At 37.2% G+C, this 14966-nt stretch overlaps 1 protein-coding gene across 1 annotated transcript in view; it reads right to left on the reverse strand.

The window, feature by feature from the left end:
• Positions 1–14966, reverse strand: part of HERC3 (HECT and RLD domain containing E3 ubiquitin protein ligase 3) — a 219816-nt gene that overhangs the window by 43827 nt on the left and 161023 nt on the right. Inside the window, exons 14-20 of the mRNA XM_011990724.1 lie at positions 12199–12310; positions 11604–11793; positions 9644–9807; positions 9415–9528; positions 3427–3450; positions 3245–3334; positions 1531–1701 (exon numbers count right to left, since the gene is read on the reverse strand). Coding sequence (XP_011846114.1) covers positions 1531–1701; positions 3245–3334; positions 3427–3450; positions 9415–9528; positions 9644–9807; positions 11604–11793; positions 12199–12310 — 865 coding nt within the window. The remainder of the gene's footprint in view (positions 1–1530; positions 1702–3244; positions 3335–3426; positions 3451–9414; positions 9529–9643; positions 9808–11603; positions 11794–12198; positions 12311–14966) is intronic.

Genomic DNA, 14966 nt, shown 5'->3' on the forward strand with positions numbered 1-14966 from the left:
GAAGCTGAGACAGGAGAGTCGCTTGAATCTGGGAGGCAGAGGTTGCAATGAGCCGAGATTGTGCCACTGCACTCCAGCCTGGGCAACAAAGAGCGAAATTCCGACCAAAAAAAAAAAAAAGAAAAAGAAACTCTACCATCTGCGTAAGGGCAGAAAGACAGACATAAAAGCAGAGAATACTTTTTATTTTTAAAGAGTCAAATATATAATGAGAGGTAAATATTCTGGCACATAGAAAAAAATGATTTTTCATTTAAGTTGAATAAAAGAACATTTTCTGGGAGAAATCACTCTCAATAGGGTTCTTGAAGTAACTGCTGCATGTAGAAGGGAAGAGGGTATTGTAATCAGACACAGACATGGGCTCTGTGAGGGAGTGGAAGTAGGCATGCTGGATACATAATGGTTATTAACAGTAACAACTACAGCAAATCAACAAATGACATGGAGTTTACTACATGCCAGCTCTTAAACTCTATTAACCTAATCCTCAGAACAGCCTTATGCGTAGAGTCCTATTATCCCCATTTCAGAGATAATGACTCAGGCACAGAGCTAAAAACAGCATTCAAAAAGCTTACACTTGTGGCTGTCTTCAAGATTGCCTAGAGCAGGACAAGAGTAAAAGTGGGACAGAGACTAGGACCTGGATTACACAGATGCCAGCAGACTACTGCTACAAAGCAAGAACTGCCTCACCTGAATTACCTATTGAAAACAGGGCAAAAAGAAAAGCTGTATCAAAAATATAACACAGACGTTCTGGGGAGAACAACCAGGCAGATTGATGTGACTGATGCTACTGATTAGGAATTTTGGAAAGGGTAAATTATCGAGCATTATTTACCCTTTATGGAGATGATCAGTTCATTTCATGCCTATTACATTTCTGAAAGTGGAACTTATAAAAAGATTAGCAATAAGGATATGGAAGTTGTCTGAGGGAAAAGATGAATGACTTTAAACAATTTCAAATAATTCACTAAGTATTTCTAGAATACCTACTGTGTACCAAGCATTATGCCAAGCCCTGGAAATATGCATGATCTATGGAGAGAGAAATTTTTTTTCATTTAATAATTTGCAGGTACTAGGTGTGCCTCTCATAATAGGCCAATAGCTTCCCAGATGATTTTACTACCTTTCCATTTTCCTATTTTACCTTCTTTCTCTTAAATCTTTGATATCCACAATCTTCCTAAATGATAGCTTAATCGTTGTAATTAGTCAAAGCTTTCGTTTTTGTTGATGTTTGCTTGTTTTTGATAGAGCTGGAACTGGTACACCAAAGACAGCAGAAGAAGACAAAGAAAGCACTCTAACCTTTCAAATAATCCACTGGCATTTTTATCCAATGTTACACTGAGATGTTCTGTTTGGTGATTTGACAAAAGAAGGTGATTCAATTCTTGTAAAATGAATGAAAGAATGGCTACACCCCACAATTTTAGTAAGATCATTGCTGCTTAATCAACACTGTTTGAAGAAAAATTGCGAAGGTATTTAGAGGAATATCCTGAAGGAACTCACTTTGAGAGGCTTTTTCAAATCAATATCAGAATGAATGCTCAGCTCTCTTAGGGCATCTCCAACAAGGTTGTTCCTGCGAACGTGAAGGACCAGGAAGGGGCTTCTGGCCAGCAGAGGCTCCAGGGTGAGAAGCATGAAGACATTCTGCAGGTTGGCTCCATTGACTGCCACCTGGAATGGCACAGTCAAGAACACAGTTACTCAGAGCACACGCGTGAGTTGGGAGAGCAGTCAGCTGTGCTTCTGGACTTGGGGGCACTGATTTCACCTCCATTTGGTTATTTTTTTCCCTCTTAACTTCCACAGATTTTCTAAGTTACTTATGTTTACGCAGCACAGAAGTCTTTCTAATCTGGACTCACAGAAACTAACTAAAACAGTTTATGAATCATATGATCTATAACCAGGTCCAGGAAAGTGACTTAAACCAGTTGATTAATACTAAAATAGTATCATGTTTAAAGAAACATGGTAGAAAGTGGGTGAAAACCACAACTTTCAAAATGGCAGGAAAAGAAAGCTAATAACCACTGGTTAAAGAGTTATTCTTTGAAAAATTTCATTTCTCTTGAAAACCTCTAAACTGTCATTATAACAGATACAGCAATATGAAAACGAACACATATATAGATAGATGCAGTCAGAGCTGGAAAAAGACAGACAGGCAGACAGTCAGAGAGATGGAGAGGGAAAGATAAATGAAGTTATATATCTATATCTACCAACAGTAGGAATTGGAGGATTTGAGCTGCTAATTCACAAATGTTTTTGTGGCTTGTCAAAATCAATTACACTTTATAATAAAAATGTGTATTTAAAATAAATTATTAAATAAATCTCTATAACAAGTTTTTATTCAACGAAGAATTCCCAAGTTCCATTTAATTCTCTCTCTCTGTCAGGAGTCAGCAAACTAAGGCCCCACATATCAAATTCAGCCTGCTGCCTGTTTTTGCACAGCTCTCGAGCTAACAATGGTTTCTACTTTTTTTTTTTTTCCTGAGACGGAATCGTGCTCTGTCACCCAGGCTGGAGTGCGGTAGCATAATCTCGGCTCACTGAAACCTCCACATCCTGAGTTCAAGTGATTCTCTTGTCTCAGCCTCCCGAATAGCTGAGATTACAGGTGGGCACCACCACGCCCAACTAAGTTTTGTATTTTGGATAGAGACAGGGTTTTACCATGTTGGCCAGGCTGGTCTTGAACCTGACCTCAAGTGATAAGCCTGCCTCGGCCTCCCAAAGTGCTAGGATTATAGGTGTGGGCTGTGCCTGGCACGGTTTCTACATTTGTTTAATGGGTGAAGAAAATCAAACGAAGAATAATCTTTCACCACATGTAAAAATTATATAATATGCAAATTTCAACATACATAAAGTTTTGTTGGAATATAGCCATGCTCATTCATTTATATATTGTCTATCACAGCTTTTATGCTAAAATAGAGTTGAATAGTTGTAACAGAGACCATAAGGTCCCCAAAGCTTAAAACATTTACTAAGTAGTCCTTTTGCCAATTTCTAATCTACATAAATGTGTATCCACCTATGTGTGTTATATTCAACACAAATTACTGAAAAGTTTCAAACAGCTTTAAGAATTATAATGGAATTTCAACCAAATATGTCTTCTCCTATTAGAAAAAATTACAACTGAATGTCTAGAAAGGGAGAAACACATTAAAAAGAGGAAATAATTTCTAAAATATAATACCTGCATCTGTAGTTCAGCATCTGTCTGTAACATTTTGGTCTTGGCTTGGGCATCAAAGATGAAAGGGTAGGAACAAAGTGTTACAGTATCCTAGAATAAAGCACATTACTGACAGTATTATACTATTCCACAGAAAGTATAGCTGGAAAAATATAAAAGCAAATTTAAAAAGGATCATTTACCTGTATTATTGATGGTCTAGCCTTCTGTGTAAAAAAAAATAAAAAGTCTCTTACTTAAATTGTAAAACCTGAATTTTAATCCCTCCAAAAGTAAAATATAAATAACAAAACACAGAACCAACCTGACTACTGGCCATAGAACTAACACCATCTGAATGGCTGACTAAATTTTAAGGGAAAAGATGTTTTGATGGCCACAGAATGAGAAAAAAGAGCAAAAGCAATTAAAAAATATTTTTTATGACCTTTAAAGGGCATGTCACTAACTCTCCACAATTCACAGCATTAACAGAATTCTCTTTTATAAGAAATCTAATTCCAAAACAGGAGCTTTATAACCTTGACTTCACAGGTTAATTTTTGTTGGGTAAAGTGGACAATACAAATTACATTTTATTTGTTAAATGATGTTGCATCTTCCTACACACACACACACACACACAGAGAGAGAGAGAGAGAGACACACAGGCTGCTACTCTTAGGAGAAACCAAGTATTTGGAAAGAATTTCAGGTGCTTCTAAAAATGACTTTATCTAGTAAACTGTTGCTACTCAGCACTTAGACTAGTACTCGGCCTACAGAATGCATTCCATCGATATGTGAATGCACCTGTGAATAAACTTTGGAGGGGAGTAATGGTAAAAATCCACAACCACAATGAAGGACATCTAAGAGATGAGTTATAGTTTCACTTTTTGTTAAGTTGTGTAACAAACATTAACTTAATATTAACTTCATAGAAACAAAAAAAAAATCAACAACATAGGTCACGTTGATCTGTAGCAAGAATTACCAAACACAAAACCATGGGTGTATTCTCAGAGATCTGGGAGTACTCTATATATTTCTTAATGATATCCTAAACAAAATTAGTAAAACACATTAAGTTATATTTGTTTGAATAACTGCATTGGCATCATGTTATTATTTAATTGTCCAGGTGTAGTGAGAAAAGAGAGAAGCAGTCTTGGCAGGTGGATGCTGCATCTGCACCTAAGAAAAGGCCAGTGCGGTCCTGGCTTGCTGCACACACATGATTTAACAGCAGTTGAAGGAGAAAAGAGAGGTGAGTCATCCCAGCCAGATGGGCAGTGGAACTCAAGCACCAGGGCCTGACAGCACGCAGGCCACATCCACAATGCAACTGGGGTTTAGGTTCAGTAAGATATGTTTGATCATCACATAAAATCAATGAGGCTAACTGCATTTTATTGCTGTTAAAGTTTTGCTTATACTTAATTTATAAATTTGGTTTGGTTTTATAACTGTACTATATCAGGACCATATGAATAAGCAGCATGTGCCTCCTTTTGTCCTTATGGATATTTAAATACAATAATTTAAAAGCAATTTTAATTAAAATCTACCCTGTTAACCCTTTATAACTAGGTTCTTCCAGGGATCTTGGCACATTTCTCTAGACAGAGAAACACTAATCGAAGAAACAATTCCAGTCCAGTGAGATCAGGTATGAAATCCTGCATATATCATCCAGACCAATCTTACTCACTCTCATGCCTACATATCCAATTACTTTGAAGTTAGAAATCAAAATGACTAGAAACAAAAAAAAAAAACCACACCTATAAAACAGCACTATACAAAAAGCTAAATCATCTTCTAGTCTAGGTACCTACAAAAGATATAAGCATCCTGGGAAAGAAAGCAGGCTTAAAACTGGTGCCAATATTCAGAATTTCCTCACCTGTTTCTCAGAAAAGATTAGTTTACGCAAAGCATTATCTGCCTATTCTCAAGGGAAAAGAAAGATCTTGAACATGTGTTGGTCTATAAAGCAAGATAAAGATTTTAGATACTTCAAATATAAAAGTGACTGTGGAAGAAGTGATAACACAAAACAGTTCTGGCATTACAGAGTCCGAGCCTACTTAGTATTTTTAAGTACATACTGGCATTTTAGTTGGTGTAATGCAGTTATTTCAGACATCAATCAGCAGTTTTTTCTGTATTCCTTGGCTCTTTCCAGTCCCACTCCTGTTCTCTCTCTCTCCCCACCCTGTAATCCCCACCCGAGCCTCTCTGCACCCCTTAAATATCCACCTTCTGCAGCACGTAGTCCCTCTCAGCATCCCTCACCTTACTCCTTCCCACACCCCAGAGTTGAAGGAACCCAGTTTTGGAAGCAGGTTGATCTCTCCACTGGAGAAAGGGAGGAGTTAAATTGAGGGCAGGGTCACCATTCTTTCCATTGAGAGGGATGGCTGGAAAGAAATCCAAAACTGCCTCAGTTAGGAGCCACAGCCAAAGCCAGAGAGACACTGCCCAGAGCTGGTGGTCTAGAGAAGGTCTCAGGTGAGCCAGCAAGGCAGGCAGGAAGATACGGAAGCCTTACAAAACAGAAGTGACAGCTCTAAGGAAGGCAAAGGATGGAAGGGTATTCAGTCAAAAGAAGCTGCGAATCTGTAACAAACGTCTGCTTATACATCCACAGACTTTTCATAAGTCTGTAAGTTTTTGTATTTCATATATAATAATTTAATTTCATTTTTATTCTGTGAATGCTGAATATTTTAGAAATCGTACTCACACTTGTATTTCCGTATTATATGAAATAAATCTGCATGATTTTGTGCCACTATTGCTATTCATAACCTAGAAGGATGCATATGAACTGATAAGATACATGATTATCTCCTGAGAGGCTACTTGTCTTGGACTATCCATTCCTCAAAAATGAGTTTCACAGACTTAAAACTAGTAAAGTACTAGTGGACCATATTTCAAGTCTCCCTGCCTGAAACAGGGCTGCACTGTGACCTAAGCTCATTTCTAAAGCATATGAAATAGAAGCAACGAATAAGTAAATGGAATAGAACAGAAAAATTGGGAATATCGTTTTTTTAAAATATGAAGTCAATATTTCCTAAATGTGGCTGCAAGTGGGGCAGGAGGCACTACACGCACAGGTGCACTGCTGGAGAAGAAATACAGCCTCCTCTGCCTCAGGGCCTGTCTTGTCTCACACGTGCACAATACTCATAACTGGAGACAAAACACTGCCTGGCTTTATCTCCTTTAACACATACAGCAAGATGTCGAGCTTTATCTAGGTTTTATTTTTGAAGGATTAACATTGTGGCACTGACTTTCCCCACTTGTGCTGCCCTCTAGAGGAGCCCACCAATCACTCACTTTGTGCTATTTGGTTTTTAAGTGCAGATAAGGCAAGTTGCTGATTGAAGGAACCACTACCACCTCTTCTTTAAAAGGAGTAAAAATCAGCCACTTTAGAATGTTCCTTCTGCATACATGTGTTAGATCCCTTTGGGAATTTTTCACTGCTGCTTCTGGGCTAAACACTCTGCAATGGTAGACACCATATCCATACATGTTTCCACTCCCAGTGACTAGCAGGCAGACAGCACATATTAGGTGCTCAAGAAGTGCTTAGTGAAAAATAGTTATTGAGGGCTTATTATATGCTAAGTACTCTGCTAAGTAAGGTCTTTCCATGCTTTCTCACATTTAATTTCCACAATCTGTTATAATTCTTATTCACAAAAGAGGATGCTGGGCCTATAGAAATCAGGTAATTTGTCTAAGGCCACGGCCATTAGACCAGAGTTGGGAACTGAACCCAGGTCTTTTTGGCTGGAGCATGTGCTCAACAATATGCTACACAGCCTCAGCTAATAACAAGCTAAAAATTCCAACACACCAAAAAAAATCCATTTATTATTTAAAAGTAGTTAAAATAAACAAAAATAACATATGAAATAGCTTTAGTATTTTAAGTTAAAATCCAAAATATCAAGAAATTTCAAATTCAATTTCTAATATCATTGTACCTCATACACTAGAAAAAATTCCACAAAAATCACAAAAGGTCATAGACTAATTTCATGTAATTTTCCGTATTTCTTTAATAACTATTACAGTCATTGAAAAGATGAGCATCTGTTATTCAAGATCTGATATTTGTTTATCAAATGTTAAGAGAAAGGAAGTTTAAAATATTGTAAAAGTTACTTAATTATCTCTACTCAGAGACTACTGTCATAATAATCTAGATTTTAACATGAGCAACTTCTTCTTCAGGGTAAAAAAGAACTACAATTTGTTAGACTTATTTTATTCAGCATTAAGTCACAGAAAGGGTAGATTAGAAATCAGAAGAATTGACTTTTATTGCTAATGAAATTGGTGGAAAAATTGTTTAAGTTCCATTTCCTCATCTAGAAACAAAGCAGTTGGCCTAAATAATTCATCAGGCTTATTTTACCGCTCATAATGTTATTATTCGGTGAATAATTATTCATAAATTGATAAAACAGAAGGGCTTATTTTTTAATAATTCCTAAATTTGAAAGTGAAAACAGAGTTCATTACTAGCCTTCATGTTAAATTTCCCAAGTCAACCCATTTAGAACACTCTAATTCATTTATATTAAAAAGTATTTTCTTGGCCAGGCACAGTGGCTTACCCCTGTAATCCCAGCACTTTGGGATGCCAAGGCTGGTGAATCACTTGAGCTCTTGAGTTCAAGAACAGCCTGGGAAACATCCCAAAAACCCCGTCTCTACAAAACATACAAAAAGTAGCCAGGCGTGATGGCACACACCTGCAGTCCCAGCTACTCGGGAGGCTGAGGTGGGAGAATGGCTTGAGCCTGGGAAGCAGAGGTTGCAGTGAGCAGAGATGGTGCCACTGCACTTCAGCCTGGGTGATAAAGCCAGACCTTGTTTCAAAAAAAAAGTATTTTGTTTTCTCAGGGTAATCATAAAATCTTATTTAAAAATAAAACATTGTATGCATTTTTTAAGTCTCTAGAGAAAAAAATACAACATTGTGTCTAGCATTCATCATCCATTATTTGACAAAGAAAACAGTCCTGCTTGTTCAGTTAGATCAGCCTATTGAAATGCCTTGCTTTTGGAGACAACTGCTGACTTCCAAAAACCCCACAGGAAAAATATTGCCCTAATATTGGTGATGAACCTGCTACACTGGCAAGGACTCACCTCAAATCTGCTACCCACAAAATACAATAACCAAATTATCATTCTGTTTTCTGACCTAACTCAAATTTGCACATACTCCACAGACGGGAGATCCTAAAGAGCCTTGCATATATCCCAAGCCAGTGTGCTATCAAAAGGAGCAGTTCCTGCCATGCCAGTGGTTGCAGGCAGGAATCCACAGGTCCCTGAATGACATATCTAAAATATAGTGAGACAGCTCTGGATCAGGGATGTGTGACACTTTCAAACACATAATTCTCAATCAGAAGGGGCCTACGGGGTCCAGGTAGCTGACACATGATGACTAAGTAGGCTGTCAGAAAGCGATAATTACCAAATGATCCTTCCTCAATGGCAGGGATAAATTAAGCTGCAGTGGGAATTGTGGCATATACATAAGCCTCATCTAAAGAGTCACTCTTGAACTCTGGCCACTTGGTGTCATATGGGAAAGACAGGTCGTATTGCCAGATCTTCCAAGTTTCAAGGAAAGCTAAAAATCCATATTTGTATGTGTCTTGGGTTTTTTTTAAATTAGGGTTTAAAAAAACCTAACATAATAGGTACCATCTTAAGCATTTTTAAGTGTACAGTTCAGCAGTGTTAAGTATATTCACACTGGTGTACAACTGGATCTCCAAACTTTCTTATCTTGCAAAACTGAAACTATACTCATTAAATAGCAACTCTCTGTTTTCCCCTGCCTCCAGCCCCTAGCAATCACCATTCTACTTTCTGTTTCTGTGAATTTGACTACTTTAGATATTCTGATTTTTAAAAGGTGGCAACTTTTAATGTGTAACATTCTGGGTGACTACTTATTTATGACTCCTTATAACACTGACGATTACTTAAAGCACTTCCAAGTTTCTAGAATGCAAAAGGCCAGCTGGATGAAGAATAGGTGAGACACTGACATCAAAGTCGAAGACATATTATAGAGCTCACACGTGCTCTTCTTATAAAAAGACTAAAGCTTTAAAATATGCTTTATGAATTCTTACCATCCCTGCTTGATGCAAGAACCACATGAGGTAGTCTTCCTGAATGTCCACGAGACTGGAAATCTCAGGAATGTAAAATGTATCATATTCCACATGCTTCACTTTAAGATTTACCTAATGAAGAACAAAATACAGACAACTAAAACATGGCTTCGCAAAGAACATCTCACTAGGATATTTTACCCTACCATCTAATTACCCCCTCCCCACTAGCACCTCCTATGCTCACCTTATATAACTTCTCCAAGAGTTTGAGAGCTGCTGTAATATAATTGTTAAACAGTACGGGAATTAAGAATGTCTTTCTTCCCCTCAGTAGATAAAGGACTGCACCTTTATAGAGGTTTACCAGCTTCATGAAATATTTCGGGCATACCTGAGACCACCAGTTATCTTTAGAAAGAAAGAAAAGACATATTTCAACATGTAATCTTGGGCAACTATTTATGTCTTCTGCCTGCCAGTTAAAAATTGCTTTGTCTAGAAGATAAACATTAGTCTAAAATGCATTTTCCCAAAACTGACTTTAAAAAGAATCCATTAAAACATTTTTGGAGAGAACAGCAGCTGTACAAGAATCCCTGGAGTTCTGGTTTTTTTTTAAAGCTTGGTCTGATTTTTTACAAAGACTCAATCTGAAGGTTAACTCACAAGTCCAATTCCAGACTACATGTGGACAAGAAACACATATTTTGGGCAGGAGTGATGCCCACTGTATTAATCCAAAAAGTATTCTTATGTCCTAGCGCTTTCAGCCACCACTAAATCCTGAAGCAGAAATGCAAAGGATGACACACCCTAGAAGCAGCAACAATACAGCAACCATTCCCTTCCCTTTAAGAGGTATCATTAGTTGAAAAACTGCCATTTTTATTTCTCCCCAAATAATGCTTTCTCATAACCAGACAAGAAAATCATAGCACTGGCTTATATTTCATTGGAAATAAACTCAGCCATACTGAAATATTTAAAGAATGAAATAATATGTCTGAGATTTCCTTTAAAAATACTCCAACAAAAAATAAAAATGTGGTGAGGGCAAGAGACAGATGAAATAAAATGGGCAAAATACTGACCACTGCTGAATTTGTGTGGTGACTACCTGTAACATACTCTCTACTTTGGGGTATTCTTTTAAATATCAATAATTAGAAGTTAAAAATAAATTAAGTGTGAAATTGAATAATTATGTTCTCTTTGTAATGTCCAGTCTGGAAAAATAAAAATGAAAAAACTCTAAAACTTGAAAGTCAGGTAAGATTCCTTCTAATATTGCCACCTCTCTGTTTCACATCAACTAGAACACCTGAGAAAATGTTCCCCAAAAGGCTTTTGATCTTAAAAAAAAATTAAGTACTAACATTTACTAATGCTTTCATTATTATTTCTGTTTTTATCTCTTCTACAAAGGTGGAGACAATATATAAAAGCCAGTATTCCACCTTCAGGAACACAGTCTCTTTATTCGTGGGGAGACCACACTCAAGTAACATCCCAGTCCATCTGGAACACAGAAGTTACTGAGCTGCAATGACACCTAACAAAATTTACCCGGGGGGGAAAAAGTAAAAAGCCAGGTGATAGACTTCCTGCACTTGATTAATAAAAACATTTCAGGCGCTACTCCCATGAAAGACACTCTCCAAATCACTGAGGAACGGAAGGTTTTTATCTCAGCAAAGTGTCCGGAGCCTGCAAAAATCAGTGTGGACTCAACTGTCCTAAAAAAGAAAAACAAAACAAACATTTGGTAAGTCCACACTAGGTCATTTTCTTTCTCTTCTTTTTTGGAGACCTCTGTATCACCAAAACCGCTCACACTTCACTCCCACCCCCTAAATTAGACATAGGAGAAACAGAGACCAATGTACACGAATATTGAGGCCCTATTTATTATAAGCAAATGTGGTAGAAAAAATTAGTTTCAAATTAAATAAATTAGATTTGTGAATATTATAAAATCAAGATTATTCTGGCATGAGTCATTTCAAATAATCTAAATAATGGTTTTATTTTCAACTTGAAAATAGGGTTAGCTAAAAATTAACAGCAAAGCAAAAAAGGTTTTAAGTGTTAAGGATATTAAATGGCAACAAATAGATTCTTGGATCTCAATCCACTGGAGCCAGGAGTCACACCAACAAAACAAATGAGCATAAAACCACTGATATCGAGGTTAGCAAATTTACCTAGTACTTTGCTGGGGTTTGTATCCAGCCGCAGAATGGCCATAGCCAAGGGAATAGTCAATGTTATGTAATACTTGGAATCCTGGAGTAGGGGAAACTCGGGTAGTATTAAATAGATTCTCATGGCTTCAACATCTGGTGGTGAGCTTGACAACTGGGGAATCAGGCAACTTTCAAAACTGTTCAAAATCTGTATGAGAGAAAAGAGTAATGAGAAATTCAAACCAACCTGAGATCTAGTTAACTTATCTCTAAGTTCATAACCTATTTGATAGACTCTCAACTCTCATTCATTCACTACGCACTGAGAACCTACTATGAGCCCTACACTGGTCTAGGCTCTCAGTACACATCCATGAAAACAGAAGCCAAGGATCCCTGCCAGTGCAAACTGTATATTCTAGAGGGGCACTGCCTTGGAAAGGTTTAAGCCAAAAGAAAACAAAAGGTAGGTCTAATTCCCAAAGTAAATACTTTACAAAATTAAGATTTAGAGACTTTCACTTTTTCATCTTACTCTTTTTCGCTTGAAATTGAATTCATCAATACAAAAATGCATTTTTAAGAATGCACTTTACAAATATAAGAAACATACCTGTTCTAGAATCATGGAGTGCTGAGAGTTCATTAACTTCTCAAATAACACCCTAGTTGAGTTCAGGTCAATCCCAGGGATTTTGGGACTCGTTTTAAAATGTTCATCAATTCTAAACAAACAAAATAAAAAAAGTATTTAATAAAAGAAAAACAAAGCAAACACTCTGATAGGAATTATAAATAAGTAAACAAAATACTATGTTCTTACTAATCAGATTTAAATTTGACCTGGCAGATAAGATCCACAAAAATACCGCATTTTGCATAAATCTCAAAATAATAAACCCAAAATAAAGAATATTATTATTTCACAAAGAATAAACCACACTGGAATTCCTTTTACAAGAATTTTCAAATTTTTAAATCTGTTTTCCTTCAAGTCAAAGTATAAGGACTGTCATGTCAATTTAAGGCTATCTTGAAGTTTATAAACAAAGAATTATTTCCCTGATTTCGTGTTGTGTTTTTTGGTTTTCTTTTCTGTATTTGTGGCTCATTGAACTAGATGTAGATGCTGTTGCTTGGGGCAAATAACATCCCCTGTGCAAACTGGTGCACTCATTAACAAACGACAGTAGAACCTCCTTGTTGAAAACCTTTCTTACCAAAGTATTTAAAATGAAAATGATCTAGAGTAAATGCAAAGTTAATGTCTCTCATCGTTAACACAAAGGATACAATTACATTCACCCAAGGACTAATTTCATTGCTACTATTTTTAACTTTCTAGCAACTAAATCTTTTTTTAACCTTAAATAAAATCTTAGCATTTTTGAGACTTAGAGAATATCTCATATATCCCGCTCTTGAACCTACCACATCTGTTAATTTACAAAAGAGCTATCTATTTGCAAAGCAGCCTTCTGTTTTTGAGTAATGGACACATTTGGATGATTTGAATACACTCTGAACTGCAATGTTATAATTTTTGAAAACAAAAAAGAGTTTCTAACATTTTAAAAAATCGTAATTATATGTATTGAAACCCCTATGGTCACATGAAGATAAATTCCTTGTACTTTGTTTGTTGGGTCTTTCGTTGTTGTTGTTATTATTTTTAAAATAAATCTGCCCAAAATATACAAATGAATTCTGGTTTCCAGTATGTAATTTTCCATATGCTTACAGATACTTTTTGTTATGCTATTGAGAAAACAAAAACAAAATGTTTTGTCTATATATATTTATTGCTTTGTAAAACTGGTCTTCATTTTGATTGTTTTCCTGTGATGCATCCTATGGAAACTACAGGAGTAGACTTTCTGAAATGTCAGTTTGAAAAAAAATAAAAGGCTTTCTCCACAACTCTATACAAAATCTGTGATACTAAGGGTGAACAACCTAACAAGTCTGGCCAAGAGCCCTTCCCAAATGTCATGAAAGCTATCCATCTAGAACAAGGTTTCTCAACCTTGGTACTATTGACTTTTGGGGCCAGAGGATTCTTTGCTGGGCAGGTGGGAATGAAGGATGTTTAGCAGCATCCCTGGGTTCTACCCACTGGATGCCAATAGCAAGTCCCTCCCCATTGCACCAACCAAAAACGTCACCAGAAACTGCCAAATGTCCTTTGGGGAACAAAATCAACCTGGCTGAGAACCCCTGTTCCAGAAGGCCAACATCAGCATAATCCAGAATATCTTTCCCTGGAGGAAAAAACTAATTACTAAATATGAAATGAATTGTGTGAGCTCATTCCAGCTGCCTTAATTATGAAAGTAAATGACTTTATAATCTCTAAATGTAACCAAAGAGAGTTTCTGAAGTGACCTCCTGCAACCCAGTTAGGGACTCATTTATAGTGAGGGGGCGATGATGGTTGAATTTAGGAGTCAACATGACTAGATTAAGGAATACCCAGGTAGCTGTTAAAGTATTATTTCTGGGTATGTCTGGGTCAGTTTTCTGTAAGAGATGGGCATTGAATTAGTGACTAAGCAAAGAAAATCCATCCTCATCCAGTGTGGGTAGATACTACCCAGTCAGCTGAAAGCCCAGACAGAACAAAAAGGCAGGGCAAAGACAAATTCTTTCTCTCTCTCTTCTGGAACTAGGACATCCTTCTTCTCCTGCCCTTGTACATCAGAACTCCAGGTTCTGTGGTCTTTGCACTCCAATACTTACACCAGGAGCCCCCACCCATTTCTCAGGCCTTCAGCCTCAGACTGAGAGTTACACCATCAGCTTCCCTGGTTCTCAGGCCTTTGGACCTGTACTAAGCCATGATGCTGGCTCGCCTGGTTCTCCAGATTACAGATGCCTATGGCAGGACCTCTCAACCTCCATAATCAGGTGAACCAATTCCCATAGTAAATCCCCTCTCTCTCTCTCTCTCTCTCTCTCTCTAGATAGACAGATACATCCATCTATCTATTTATCTCTCTCCTATTTGTTCCATTTCTCTGAAGAATCTTGACTAACACAGGGATCGAGGGGTAGGGGTGGGATTCACACACAGAAATGAAGTCTAATTCATCTTGAGATCTCATTAGCCTGGTCACTGGCAGAAAAGCACTGAGAAATAATTAGGACTTGGGATCACCAAAGATCCAAACCCATGGTAAGACCCTTTTGCTGCATCAGGTTCCTGAGGGAGATATTTGCAGAAGGGGTAAGACAAAGAAAATAAACATTCTATTTACTACTGGGGAGTTCAACCTCAAATATAATTCTCTGGTGAGCTGGGCTGGACCTAAATCCAAGGAGCCCATGAAGCCTCCTTAGAATTACTCCCTAAATTCACTGCTTTTGAGAGAAAAAAATTAA

This window comes from Mandrillus leucophaeus, unplaced genomic scaffold (genome assembly GCF_000951045.1).
Source record: "Mandrillus leucophaeus isolate KB7577 unplaced genomic scaffold, Mleu.le_1.0 Scaffold381, whole genome shotgun sequence".
In the NCBI taxonomy this organism is placed as follows: domain Eukaryota; kingdom Metazoa; phylum Chordata; class Mammalia; order Primates; family Cercopithecidae; genus Mandrillus; species Mandrillus leucophaeus.